The sequence below is a fragment of the Triplophysa dalaica genome, chromosome 17 (genome assembly GCF_015846415.1).
Source record: "Triplophysa dalaica isolate WHDGS20190420 chromosome 17, ASM1584641v1, whole genome shotgun sequence".
Lineage (NCBI taxonomy): Eukaryota > Metazoa > Chordata > Actinopteri > Cypriniformes > Nemacheilidae > Triplophysa > Triplophysa dalaica.
The window spans coordinates 22,246,373-22,260,388 of NC_079558.1; the positions used below are offsets into that span (position 1 = coordinate 22,246,373).

Consider the following 14,016-nt stretch of genomic DNA (forward strand, 5'->3'; position numbering starts at 1 on the left):
CTGTGAAGCATCACTGGATGGACAGATTCATGTGTGTTCCTTCATGTCTCAGAGGTTTGCACTGAATGTTGCAGTAATGACACATGTCACGGGTTAATAAATGGAGACAGGATTTTCTTTTTGAGTGAACTGTGCCTTTAATTCAGTAAAAGTGTCCAGTCTGTCTGATATTTTTATATTTTAAATGTTTTTTTAATGTCCACATTGTAAGACGTTTTGGACACATGTTAATCATGTGATCAGTGATGCTGTATGACAAAACTGAAAGAAGAACAGTAAGAAGTTTATTGTGTAGACAACAGTCTGGTGAGAAGAACACGTGACAAATATGTGAATGGTTGTGTGTGTTTATCTCAGAGACAGACACTTCCTCTGAACAGAGTGCCGTCTCACCTCCACACGCTCGTCTCTCTGTCTCACAGCGCTCCTGCAGACACACACACACACAACATGTGCTCAACATTCAACACAGAATTAATACATCTGATCTCTCTTCAACACTTTCTGTGCAGATCAGATCAGAGTGTAGATTCAGATTTAAGGAATGCGGAGAACATCATGTTCCACAAACAGACATGGAAGAACTTGAACTCATGGCTGCGTGACTCCATTCAGACTGACATGGAACCTCAGAACCATACAGAGGCACAAACTAGAGAACAACCAGTGTCAGAGGATGAGAGATGATGTTATGGTTGTGCATTTGCTTTCATACCTTGATGCTGATGAACTCTTGGGCATCACCTTTAAAGTCTTTGGTTGCCTAAAAACAGATCATGATCATTAGCATCCCTGTGCACTAAATTGGGTGTCCAAACCTGAGTGATTAGCTACATCATTCCCTACATTCGTTTTAACCCACAATGCATTCTGATTTTGAGTGTACCTTCGATGCACATTCACTATTTCCCATGATGCAACACATGCCGCTTAAATAGAATCATGTGAAGGAGAGTGACTGTTAATGCCACGGATACAAATACAATAAAAATACAAAAAGAATTGTGCTTGTTCTTGTCAACAGTTATTCAGGTGTTTCTGAGTGTTTCCGCGGGCGCTGCAGTGCTCTATTTTAAATATATGAAATAATTTTAATAAACGCAATAAACACCAAATAATTGTTTTGTTCCCTTTATTAAAAACAAATACAAAATTGTGAAAAATAAGGTGTAAATGAACTTGTGCCGCCCGATTCACGTCATTCACACCTCCTTCTGCGAGTTTGCGTCTATACGTGTCTTTGCATTGACTTTGTATGTAATTTGATCAGCTGTTTCAGCTACTGCTGGACATCTGAATGCTGTGAATTTTCACTTTTCATGAATATAAAGACACAAAATGAGATGATGTGAAATAAGATTGTTAAGTTTGTTGTTTGTTTGTGGGCGCAGTCTTTGTGTGGGGTGTCATGATCATTCTTCTTACATGTGTTTTTTTCTCTCTAGTGTCTTCTGAGTGGCTGAAGACAGATTCCGTCTGACTCCTGAACTCCAGACTCCCTCCTGAAACACAGATTCCAGTGTTCATATCAAGAGGTTTGTGATTTATTGTGTGTGTGTGTGTGTGTGTGTGTACCGTCTCTCTGATTGTGTGAATCTCTCTGTGCTGCTGCAGTAGATGAAGTTTGTCTTTCACAGGCCACACAAAGAAGATCTGATGGATGTCATGCAGCGCAGCTCGCAGCTGTGACACACACACACAAGAGACAAATGAACACAGACACACACAGACAGCACTGTTGTGCGTCACTGTGTGTGTGTTACCTGTGTTGTGACTCCCTGCAGCAGTGACAGATCCTGAGAAGAGATGGAGATTCTCTTCAGATGAGAATGACTCTGGAACGGTCGGAGAAACTCTCTGGAATCCTGCAGCACATCATGAGTCAGTAAGTACCAGTACACCTGTGTGTGTGTGTTTGTGTGTGTCTGTGTGTACAGTACCTGTACAGTTTTGCGCAGATGTTTGATCTTGTCCGTTTGAAGGAGTCTGCGTGTTAGGAATCCTCGAGCCACAGCGTTTAGACGACAGAAACCCTTCACGTGCTCCACAGACAACTGGATGTGTTCTCTCTCAAAACACTCACTCAACGTCCCATCCGCTGAAGTTCAGAGAACGTTTGTTCATATCAATAATCATCACTAACAACCAGTGTTGGGTGTGACTAGTTACTAAGTAATGAGTTATGTAAGGGATAATCCACAGCTAGACGTGCATTATAGGATTTTGATGCAAGATGTGGAAGTGAAGAACCACCCTTTTCTTCCACATCGTACATTCAAATCCTTTAACGAACGGCTAGCCGTGGATTATCCCGCTTATACCATGGTTATTTGCCAAGTTATTTCTGTAATAAAGTACAGTTACTTCTGATGTTATTAAACTAAATACTTTGTGTAACATATGTTTGTGCAATAGTGGAATTGACAGCTAAATTACAAGTCTAACTTTAAAAGTATGCTTTAGTGTATCATTTTCACATTTGTAATACTTTGGTCAGTCAATAATACTGCTTTATGTATTTTAATATTATTTATATGAATGAATTAAAAGAGCTGTTTCAGAGTAATCACTGAACTTATCAAGGTTGATGTATGATATAGAAAGTCATTAAAAACTTTTTTGGAGAGAGTCATGTGTACAGTAATCTAATTACAATATTTCATAAGTAATTAGTAACTAGTAATTCATTACTTCTTCAGATTAATTTACCTAACACTATCAATATTAAAAGTGAAGAGCACTAACTAGTCGTCATAAATTACCTCAAACGTTTCTGACGTTCAGTCTCGTCTCACCTGTTTCAGCTGTCCAGTTCTGTTTCACATTCATCCTCTCCTCCAGGGGGCGTCGTGTGAATCCTCCATCCAGCTGTAATGTGCATGAGACGCGCCCGTCTGAACCTGACGATGGTGTGAACTCCACCTGTGGTCTGATCAGAGACGGGGACGGGCTCTCCACATCATATGAGCGGTTCAGCGGCGCCCGAGGTGAACGCCGGGCCGGTTTCTCTTTCTCATCTTGTGGTGATCCGGATAAACGGGACTGGACACGTTTCTGGCTGTTGGTACTGCTGGGGGTGGAGCTAATGACTGACAGCTGTCTATCACTCAACTCGCTGCAGTTCCAGGGGGCGCCGGGTGTGGTAACCTCTGAGGGATGACATTCACATTCAGATGTGTTTGGACAGAGCTCAGACTCGCTGACGGGACAGGAGATGAGAATGTTTGAGGCGGCGAGCGCTTGTGACGGTCGGGCTCTGTGTGCCAGAGGACTGCGGCTGGGCTGAGGGCTGGGCAACCGGGCGTAAGAACCCGTCAGACTCAGAGAGAGACCGCTGAGGACAGAATCAGACGGTGAGGTGAAACGTTCAGGACTGTTCTTCTCTCTCTCCATCCGCTGGTTCAGCAGTCTGAGAGTCTCTTTCTTCAGTGAACTGCTGGTGCTCAGGTTCTGGTTCTGGTGCGGGACTGAACCGGGGCTGGTTTTGGGCCGGAGGGTTGTGGAGAGTTCCGCTGGACACATCACTGCTTGCTCGGATTCATTCTGAAGCTTTCTCAACTTCACAAAGAAAAAAGTTGTACATTCAGCAGATGATCAGTACACAACTCTCAGTGTGATACAACACGCACGTACGCACATGGACACACACAAGCACACACACGCATACAAACACATGCACACACACACGCATAAACAAGCACATGCACACACGTCCATCCACACACACACAAGCACCAGCACACACACATCTCACTGTTATTCATAACACACACGACAATAACAAAAGCAGCTGAAGGTCACATTCCATTTCTCAACAATGAGATGATGTCAGGTAATCCCGCCCCCAGGTGACATGTAAACTGTGATTGGTTCCTTTATATGTGAATCTCTTTCTACAGTACAGGAATAATCAAGTGTGTGTGTTTTTGTGTGTGTACTCACGTGGATGTTTTGGAGAATGTTGTGCACGCGCTCCAGCAGAGCGTCTGTATGTCGTGTCTGTCTCTTTCTGTCTCTCTGTGTAGCCGTCTGTCTCTCGTCAGCCATCTGAACACGCAGCTCCTCACTCAACTACACAGAACACAAACACAACACACATTTAAACATGCTAAAGTATAACATCTGATGAACTTTTACTGACACTTTTTGCACATGTAGCTGTTATTTATAATATACTAAATACTGATCAGACGGTCAGCTAACAGAAGCCTTAGCTGCTTCTTGCGTTATACATACAGAGTACATGAAGTAAAGCTTAATATTACCTCTGATATGAATGTCACGGTGTTACTGGAGAGAGCTGCTCTTTCTCTGCTCTTTTTTTCAGAGTTACTACGGTGTGTTTACTAACATTCACAACTGATTCACTACAGGATTATGTGTCTCTACGCAACAGTGTCATTATACAACACAAACATGTCACAGTCTGACACATCTCCTACACAACAAAACTATTCTCTCATCAGTCATTCTCCTCATGTGTTTGTAAACCTGTATGTGACTGTTTCTTCAGTGGAACAAGAAAGAAGATATTTTGAGAAATGTCTCAGTGGTTTTGTGTTCATATAATGGCAGTCTATGGGGTTCCGTGCTTTTTTATTATAAACATTCTTCAAAATATCTTATTTTAATTAATTCCAAAAGTAAATGAATTGTTTATTTTGGGGATTAACAATCTAAAAAAATTTTAATTACACACATGCAAACGAACAGCAGAGACACGCCATACAGTGTTCATAACATATAGGCCTGGTTTCACAGACACGGCTCATTTTAAGCAGGATTATGTCTTAATTAAATTAGGATGTTTAAATCTTTTTTATTAAAATGCCTTGGATCAAAACATTTGCATTTTGAGACAAAAGAATGGCACTGACATATTTAAAAGATCTGACAGGACAATTTATTTTAGTTAAGACAGCTCAAACTTTTGTTTAAGTCTGGGACTAGTCTTAATCCTGGTCTGTGACACTCTGTCTGTCTCTCATGTGTTGGTTCTCAGAGGTGAAGGGTCATATGAGGTCAGTATCTCTCACCACAGGTTCTAAAAGTCTCCTGCCATGAAACCGAATGTTGGACGCGTGCGCCCTCTGCTGTTGTGACGCGGTACTGCAGGCCCGAGACAGCATCAGTGTGTTCAGTGTTCTGCCGCAGAACTCTTCATAACTCTCCATTACTCTCAGATCAACACAACTAACCTGAAATAATCAAACACCAGTTTAATGACAGAGCGTTTTAACTTCATACGTTTTAACTCAAAACACAATAAGCACTAAACGTTTGTCTGATCGTAACGTTTCATTCGTAATTGATTGATTCCTTGTTTATCAAATATACAAATCAATAAGAAAAAAGATTAAACAGAAACTGAGGTTCCACACATAAATATGACACAACATGTCCTTTAAAGCGCCTGTAGAATAAATAGATGTTAATCACTCACCGGTTGACAGAGAGCTACTCTTTCTTGTGAGATTGTGTTTTTCACAGATGAATTTAGTGACTACACGCAGTGAATAATTAAGAAATTAAATGCGTGTTTTTTCTGTCCCCTTTCAAACCGCCTCGCGCTCTCCTCCGCGCGCATCACTTCCGTATAAACTTGTTGCATGGCAACAGGGCAGGGGTCATTAACCCGCCCTCCCGCATCATGAATGGCTTTCACTTGATCAATGCTGCGCAGGATTGACGCATATCTTGAAAATAGCGCGTTAAACCTTACTTTACGTAATTAATTAATCATTGTTACTTCTGTTAATATTAACATATTTCTAAAGATTCATATATAGGAATATCTGTTTTTAAATTGACCAACTTTTTATTTTATATTTCCTGTTTTTACCCAGCAGAGGTTTGACACACATTGAGTAAAGGGTCAGATGACCTAACTAACACAAACATTCAGTCACACATTTGTTCATTCATTTTCCTATCCTAATCTTTCAGTTTAATTAAAGTTAACTGCAAACAAAATACATCTGGGATTTCAATACTTTTTAAAGTGATGCCAATATAATTATACCGAAGTTGACTTTATAATATCAAAATTTGTGTTAGTTTTAATTCATTTTTTTGTTATGAATTACATATTATTTATATACATACACATGTAGTTTTGGTAGATTCAATGTATTTTGTTTTAATTTGGTCAGTTTCTGGATGTCTCGTTGAACTCGTTTGATTACGTTTGGAGTAGGTGGGCGGTGACGTCACCGGTCCCGTTATTTTGACTCTCGGGTAAGAGTGAGTGAGATCAGACCCACAGCAGAGAGTGATCTGACAGCTTAGCAGCTTCAGAGATCAGACCCACAGCAGAGAGTGATCTGACAGCTTCAGACCTGTGCTGATGATGATGGAGATTCAGTATAATAATAATAATAATGGATACGGTGTGGATGAGTACATGTTACAGGACGACGAGTGGGACAGAGATCTCCTGCTGGACCCTGCGTGGGAAAAACAGCAGAGGAAGGTCAGACACACACTTTTGTTACGTCATAATACATAAATATATAGACTCTGTCCACAATACGAAGAAAAAATGCACTAAAAGTAAAATTTTGGTTTGTCTGTAGTCATTATAACTTGCTTTGTGTAAAAAATTTGTGGCTGTCCTGTTTATATAGATTGAAGTGTGTGTGTGTGTTTATTTGTGTGTGTGTGTGTGTGTGTGTACATGTACGTGCGTCTATGTGTGTGTGTGTCATGAGGTTTCTGAACAGATGCTTTGTAACACATGATGATGTGGATGCTCCTCTAATTTTATCTGTGGACCCTTTCAGCCAGCGTGGTTCACTAATCCACTGTCCTTGATGTGGAATTCAACCGTGACACGCGTCTAAACTCCAGCACCTTCATGTTCATCTGAATGTTCGGAGAGAAATTTGACAGAGTAGAATAACTCAAGAATCTGATGGATATAAATAACCGTCTGCTTGAGCTTTACTTTATATCTGCTCAAACATGATGAAAGCTGTAGATGAACTGGTCTGTGATCAGCATGAAGAGCCTAAACTCACTCTAATTTAGAATTTTTATATCGGCCCTCGCACTACAAAAAATGACTTTCTTACTTTTGTTTGCCAGTATAAATGGCTAAAAATGATTGAGGCGTTTTCTTGATGAGCAAAAAGACCTAACAAAATAAGTCTTGTTTCATATGAAATTTCAGTGAATTTGTGCTTAAAACAAGAAAAAAAATCTGCCAATGGGGTATAAAAATGATCTTGAAAAAGATGAACCTTCATTTAAGATTATTTTTCTTACCCCATTGTCAGATTTGTATTGCTTGTTTAAAGCAAAAATTCAATGAAATTTCATATTTTTGTCTAAAAACAAGACAGGTCATTATGAAAAACAAGGTCATTATGCTCAGAAAAAGTATCTTGATTCATGAATTTTTGTAATTTTCTACTGGAAAACACGACAAAAGTTCTAGATAAGAAGGTCATGTTTTCCAGTGCGTGTGCGCTACAGACTCAATGAACAAAGAACATATGATGAGAGTTTGTGACTGAATCTGAGGAACAGCTGTAGTGTAATGTGACGCGTGTTCTATTGTTGTGTATTATTGTTCACGTATGTGACACATCCGTCTAACACCAGCCGTGTGATGACAGTAAACTGCTTCAAATACAAGTCAAGGAAGTTCAGTTTTCGGTTTTGGTACTTTTTTGTTGAATTATTTGGCATTTCCAAACAAGTGATTGCTTCATGAGAATTGTTTCTTTCTTCTGCAGAGCACAAAAGAAGATATTTTGAAGAATGTTCTGATAACAACATCATCAACTGATAACATTGAACTCCATTGACTTCCGATGTGTGAACACAAAACCACTGAGGCATTTCTCAAAATATCTTCTGTTTTGTTCCACTGGAGAAAGACTCACGTACAGGTTTAGAAACGATGAGAGATTTTAGGATGAACTCATTTCACTTTTTTAGGTCACTTTGGATGAAAGCGTCTGCAAAAATCCTTAAATGTTGAATTTAAACAGTTTCATAACAACAGTAAGAGTGACGGGAACCTTTTGTCCTCTGATGTGATGTATGGATGTGTCGAGAAGGTTTTCTGTGAACCGTCTGTCATCACGTCTGGAGCAGGTGCGCCTGTTTGAAATATTCTGAGCTGGTGTGATTTATGTGGAAGCACAAACATTGTGTGCTGTTGTTTTGATCTGTACACACGTGTGTGTCTTCAGGTGGTAGAGGTCAGTACGTCTTTCCTCCATTCTGATGTGAAACAATCACTCGAAGAAGTGTAACGGGTCACAAACAGCACAATGAAGTGTTTCTACAAACATATAGATAGAAGACTAAAATACAATCTGCATGATGTCATTGACTGAATATCTCACTTCTCTTGTGTTTGGATCAGACGTTCACTGCCTGGTGTAACTCTCATCTGCGTAGAGCGGGAACTCAAATCGAAAACATCGAGGAAGACTTCAGGAACGGTCTGAAACTGATGCTGTTGTTGGAGGTTATTTCAGGTACACAATCTTCTCTCCTCCAACCTGTACATTTACTTTTTGTCAGACACAGATTTCATTCTTGATTTTCTCTTTTGCAGGTGAGAGACTCCCCAAACCTGACCGAGGAAAGATGCGCTTTCACAAAATTGCCAATGTGAACAAAGCTCTGGATTACATCACCAGCAAAGGTGTCAAACTGGTGTCTATCGGCGCTGAGGGTGAGATTCACTTTTAGATTGAAGATTAAACAGATCTCTGGTTTTTATTGATTAAAATGGAGTTTTGTGTGTGTCTCTCAGAGATTGTTTATGGGAATGTGAAGATGACTTTGGGAATGATCTGGACCATCATCCTCCGCTTCGCCATTCAGGACATCTCTGTGGAGGGTATCATACACACACACAGACACAAACACACACACACACACAGAGAGACAGAGACACACAGACAGTCATTATTGTGTGTTGTCTTTTAGAAACCTCGGCTAAAGAAGGGCTCCTGCTGTGGTGTCAGAGGAAAACTGCCCCCTACAGGAATGTCAATGTACAAAACTTCCATTGTAGGTAAGTGAGCATTTTGAGAAAACACCGTCTTCCTTTTGGATGGGATAATATGCAAAAATGATGAAGAATAGTTTGTTCTCCAAAAGCATGAATCATGAATCATTTACAGATGTGTTTCTCTTCTGATTAATTCTCTTCACACACACACACACGTTCAGTTGGAAGGATGGTTTAGCGTTCTGTGCGCTCATACACAGACACAGACCCGATCTGATCGACTACGCCAAACTCAAGAAGGTGTGTTGCGCTCACAGAATGAAGAATTAATGCATCCACATTCACGTGCTGTCATTCTGTAGAGTGTTCTGTCCCTTTAAAATCCGTTTATGTCTCTGATTGTGTCTGTGTAGGACGATGCTCTTGGAAATCTGACTTTGGCTTTGGAAATCGCAGAAAAACACCTGGACATCCCAAAAATGTTGGACCCAGAAGGTAAATACGGATGAAATGCAACTTTTCAAATCTGCGTTTGTTTCTGCACTACTTTGAGGAAGTTTTGTAGAAAACTGAATATGATCAAATGTGTGAGATTACACCTATCAAGAACAAATGAAATGAAATGATCTCTGTGACACATTTCTGATAACAATGCAGCATAACAATGGCCTGCTGATTTCAGCATGGGACAATCAATCCCAGAAGGCATTGCAAACGTTCCCCTTCGGCGGCTGCTCGATCCATCACTCGTTTATATCTGTTGATTGACATCTCTGTCTCCCAACACCTTTTTTTCTCCGTCTCTCTGTCTTCCCTCGCAGACATCATCAACACGCCGAAGCCTGACGAGAGAGCCATCATGACATACGTGTCGTGTTTCTACCACGCGTTTGCAGGAGCTGAGCAGGTACTTGTTCACCTCAAGACTATAAACCAGGCTTATGTATCGTCGATGGATGTCTGACAGTAAACGTGTGTTTGTAGGCAGAAACAGCTGCAAACCGGATCTGTAAGGTGCTCGGTGTCAATCAGGAGAATGAGAAACTGATGGAGGAGTATGAGCGGCTGACCAGCGAGGTACACCCACACACACAAGCGCACACGCGTGCACAAGCATCCGGTCTCAGGTCTTCCTCACGTGTTGTTCTGTGGTGTGCAGTTGTTGGCGTGGATTCGTCAGACGACGCCCTGGCTGGAGAACAGATCTCCTGAAAACACCACCACCGCCATGAGACGCAAGCTGGAGGACTTCAGAGATTACCGCCGCGTGCACAAACCTCCCAAAGTTCAGGAGAAATGTCAACTGGAGATCAACTTCAACACCATACAGACCAAACTCCGCATCAGCAACAGACCGGCGTTCATGCCATCAGAGGGAAAGATGGTGTCTGTACGAGCACACACACACATGTGAAAACACATGGGATTTGTTTATGTGTGTGTGTGTGTGTGTGTGTGTGATGTGATGTGTGTGTGTGTAGGACATCACGGCGGCGTGGCAGGGTCTGGACCAGTCTGAGAAGGGTTATGAGGAATGGTTGCTCAGTGAGATCAGACGTCTGGAGCGTGTGGAGCATTTGGCTGAGAAGTTCCAGCAGAAAGCCGCCAGCCATGAGGGCTGGGCTAAAGGTGCGATGACATCACTTCCTGCTCCGTGACATTTAATGAGCAGGTTGAGGCAGTGAAGTAAACGTGCGTTGTGTGTTGTGCGTGTTAACTTCAGGAAAGGATCTGCTGTTAAGTGAGAAGGATTATGAGAACGCATCTCTGACAGAAGTGAGAGCGTTGCTACAGAAACATGAGGCTTTTGAGAGCGACCTGGCAGCACACCAGGACAGAGTCGAACAAATCGCAGCCATCGCACAGGAACTCAAGTACGACCACTTCCTGATGTAATGACGTTTACTGAAGTTTTGTGTGAGCGCTTCAGGGGCTGTCCGTCACGTGTGTGTTCCCCCACTGAGCAAATAATCAACATGATGTGAAAACACAGTAGATCCCATGAAGAAAAGCACAGCTCATGTTTTACTAGAAAGAGCTCTGTGTACACAATCTGCACAACTTCATTATAGCTTCACGATGGGTTTTTTAAACGTTTGTTGTTACAGTTTCTTTGTTTTGAGAGAGATTCAGTGAGTGTGTGTGTTTAGAAGAGGGACACAAATGTTGTAGTGACCTGGACGGCAGTGTTGTGTTTCTATTGTTGTGCAGAACACCTGTCATCTGAGGTCTGTATGAGTCAATACTTTATCATGAGGAGTGACACACACACAAACAAACAGACACACACACACACACACACACACAGACACGCACACACACACAAACACACACAGCCACGCACACACACACACACACAGCCACACAGTGCTAAATTCACGCCTCTATTTCTAGAAGCTGTGGTCAGTTGTCAATGTTAGTGTTACTCACCAATAAACACCTCCATCTGACATCATCTAAACACAAAGACACACACAGACAGACGGAAAGAAAGACACACACACACACAGACAGACACACAGACAGACAGACAAAAAGACAGACGGACAGACATTTGAATCTTTAGTTTGCAGGATGTGTAATAGTTAATAGTTTTGTATATGCTGTGTAGTTAAACAGCTGCTCTTCAGCTCATGGAGATCTGTGATTCGGGTTCTGGGATTGTGCGTGTGTGTATGTGCATGCGTGTGTGCGTTCATGTGTGCGTATGAGTTTGTGTGTGTGTTTGTTTGTATGCGTGTGTGTATGTGCATGCGTGTGTGTTTGTGCATGCGTGTGTGTTTGTGTGTGCGTCCGTGTGTGCGTTTGAGTTTGTGTGTGTGTTTGTTTGTATGCGTGTGTGTATGTGCATGTGTGTGTGTGTGCGTTCGTGTGTGCGTTTGAGTTTGTGTGTGTGTTTGTTTGTGTGCGTGTGTGTATTCTGAATGCTACTTGAATGGTTCTTTTTCATGTTACTTCCTCAAAGGGATTAAATAAAAGTTACTTTTACTCGTCCATTTCTCCTAGACATCAATGAGATCACATGCAGAGCGACAATAACCTTCTGCTCAAGTCTCATGTGTCTCTTATATTTCTCCTGAGAGTCAGAAATGTGTCTGTCATTAGAGTTTCAGAAGAGATGGAGTTTGGGTTCCTCACCACAGGCTCGTGTTGGTTTGCTCACTGGGAGACATTAGATATTATTTACTAGAATAATCTTCCTTGTTCTAGAAACAGCATGCACTGTGCTGTGTTTTACCTTTTCTGTGTTGTTGTGTGTGTTGTGTGTTGTGCAGTGAGCTGGATTATCAGACTGCAGGTGTGATTAATGAACGCTGTCAGTGGATGTGTGATCTGTGGGATCAGTTGGGGACTTTGACTCAGAAGCGTCGAGAAGCTCTAGAGGTGAATCACACATCATCTGTCTCTCTCTTCATCTTCATGAATATTTCTGTCGTATCGTTGTCCTGATACTAAGAAAATAAATAAACAGACAGGACATATTGTGTGTGTTAATAGAGGACAGAGAAACTTCTGGAAACCATCGACCAGCTCTTTCTGGAGTTCTCTAAGAGATGCGCTCCGTTTATTAACTGGATGGAAGGAGCCATGGAGGATCTTCAGGACATCTTCTTGGTTCATTCAGTGGATGAGGTTCAGGTGAAGCTCTCGTCTGTAGTGTTGTGTGATGTTTTATCACATTAATGTGAGCTGCTGTCTCACTCCTGACCTTTATTACTTTCAATTCAAGTTTCAATTCAATTTTATTTATATAGCGCTTTTCACAATGTGTATTGTTTCAAAGCAGCTTTACAGGGGCAAACAGGAAAAACAGAAAAGTTAAAACACAGCACAGTGCATGGTATTTATACAACGAGTAAGTTCGTTCTAATAAATAACATCTAATTTCTAAATAAATAAATAAATGAATGAATGCAGTCTCCCGGTGAGCAGGCCAACACTGCCCTGCTGTGGCGAGGAACCCAAACTCCAATGATTGATTAATGGAGAAAAAAACCATTAACCGGGAGGGCCAGATCCCCTCTGACGTGTCATAGCTGCACTCAAACTGCTGACGTGTGGTTTAGGTTTAGCATTTAATACCAAATATTGTAACTTCAGCATTAATAAGACAAATAGTCAGTCTTTGCTCTTGGTTGGGGATGTAGTGGTCTGAGCTGGGATGGTCCGATGGTCATATTTCTCTTGGCTGGTGGTGGAATTGCCTTAGATTGAGCTGGGATGGTCTGTCAGTCTGCAGCTGTATCTGGTGTAATCTCAAATTGGGGATGGGCATCTGTCGGTCGTCTGGACATGGTGGAACTTCTTCCTACCTCGGGATGGGCATCCCGAGGCAGAGGCGGAAAGAGAATAAAGAGAATAATTAGCGTAGCTGCTGTTCATTAACTATGCATTAAGTGAAAGCTTGGATGAAAAGATGTGTCTTTAATCTAGATTTAAATTGGGAGAGTGTGTCTGACCCTCGAATAGTATCAGGAAGGCTATTCCAGAGTTTAGGTGCTACGTATGAGAAAGCTCGTCCCCCTTTGGTGGATTTTGTTATTCTAGGTGTTGTCAAAAGTCCTAAGTTTTGAGATCTTAGAGAGCGTGATGGGTTGTAACGTGATAAAAGCTCAGTTAAGTAAGTAGGTGCTAAACCATTCAGGGCTTTGTAAGTAATTAAAATAATTTTAAAATCAATCAGATACTTAATGGGTAGCCAGTGAAGCGATGATAAAACTGGGGTTATGTGATCGTATTTTCTTGACCTAGTAAGAACTCTGGCAGCTGCATTCTGAACTAACTGTAGTTTGTTTATTGATGATACAGGACAAACACTAAGTAGAGCATTACAATAGTCAAGCCGTGAGGTCACAAATGCATGAATAAGCTTTTCTGCATCTGCAACACATAAACTATTTCGTAATTTGGCAACATTTCTAAGGTGGAAGAAGGCTGTTTTTGTGATATTTGAGATGTGATTTTTAAATGACAGGTTGCCGTCTAATATAACGCTTAGATCTTTAACTGTATTTGTTGGAGTAACAGTGCAGCTTTCAATT

The 14,016-nt window shown here is 41.4% G+C and overlaps 2 protein-coding genes across 4 annotated transcripts in view; one reads left to right on the plus strand and one right to left on the minus strand.

Annotated features, from left to right (window-relative positions):
- Positions 1–124: 124 nt before the first annotated feature.
- Positions 125–5,616, minus strand: LOC130439206 (centriolar coiled-coil protein of 110 kDa). Its single transcript, XM_056771686.1, has 10 exons — positions 5,444–5,616; positions 5,037–5,198; positions 3,943–4,071; positions 2,796–3,558; positions 1,941–2,098; positions 1,764–1,865; positions 1,576–1,683; positions 1,426–1,502; positions 716–763; positions 125–427 (listed from the first exon to the last, which is right to left on the minus strand). The coding sequence occupies exons 2-10, from the start codon at positions 5,172–5,174 to the stop codon at positions 349–351; spliced, it is 1,602 nt and encodes a 533-aa protein (XP_056627664.1). The 5' UTR covers positions 5,175–5,198; positions 5,444–5,616; the 3' UTR covers positions 125–348.
- A 678-nt stretch (positions 5,617–6,294) lies between these two features.
- Positions 6,295–14,016, plus strand: part of LOC130438749 (alpha-actinin-2-like) — a 12,044-nt gene continuing 4,322 nt past the window's right edge. For all 3 annotated transcript variants that reach the window (XR_008909373.1, XM_056770882.1, XM_056770883.1), the window contains exons 1-14: positions 6,295–6,472; positions 8,378–8,492; positions 8,573–8,692; positions 8,774–8,860; positions 8,950–9,037; positions 9,196–9,274; positions 9,388–9,469; positions 9,796–9,881; positions 9,959–10,051; positions 10,134–10,364; positions 10,456–10,603; positions 10,698–10,848; positions 12,250–12,358; positions 12,473–12,613. Coding sequence is in view for 2 of the 3 variants with exons in the window: in XM_056770882.1 (XP_056626860.1) it covers positions 6,347–6,472; positions 8,378–8,492; positions 8,573–8,692; positions 8,774–8,860; positions 8,950–9,037; positions 9,196–9,274; positions 9,388–9,469; positions 9,796–9,881; positions 9,959–10,051; positions 10,134–10,364; positions 10,456–10,603; positions 10,698–10,848; positions 12,250–12,358; positions 12,473–12,613 (1,656 nt within the window). In the remaining variant the exon portion in view is untranslated. The remainder of the gene's footprint in view (positions 6,473–8,377; positions 8,493–8,572; positions 8,693–8,773; positions 8,861–8,949; positions 9,038–9,195; positions 9,275–9,387; positions 9,470–9,795; positions 9,882–9,958; positions 10,052–10,133; positions 10,365–10,455; positions 10,604–10,697; positions 10,849–12,249; positions 12,359–12,472; positions 12,614–14,016) is intronic.

Coding starts and splice junctions, on each gene's coding strand:
- LOC130439206 (XM_056771686.1), bottom strand. CDS start 5,174: ATGGAGAGTTATGAAGAGTTCTGCGGCAGAACACTGAACACACTGATG. Junction 4,072..5,036: donor GGAGACTTTTAGAACCTGTG/GTGAGAGATACT, acceptor TGTTCTGTGTAG/TTGAGTGAGGAGCTGCGTGT. Junction 1,503..1,575: donor TTCACACAATCAGAGAGACG/GTACACACACAC, acceptor TCTGTGTTTCAG/GAGGGAGTCTGGAGTTCAGG.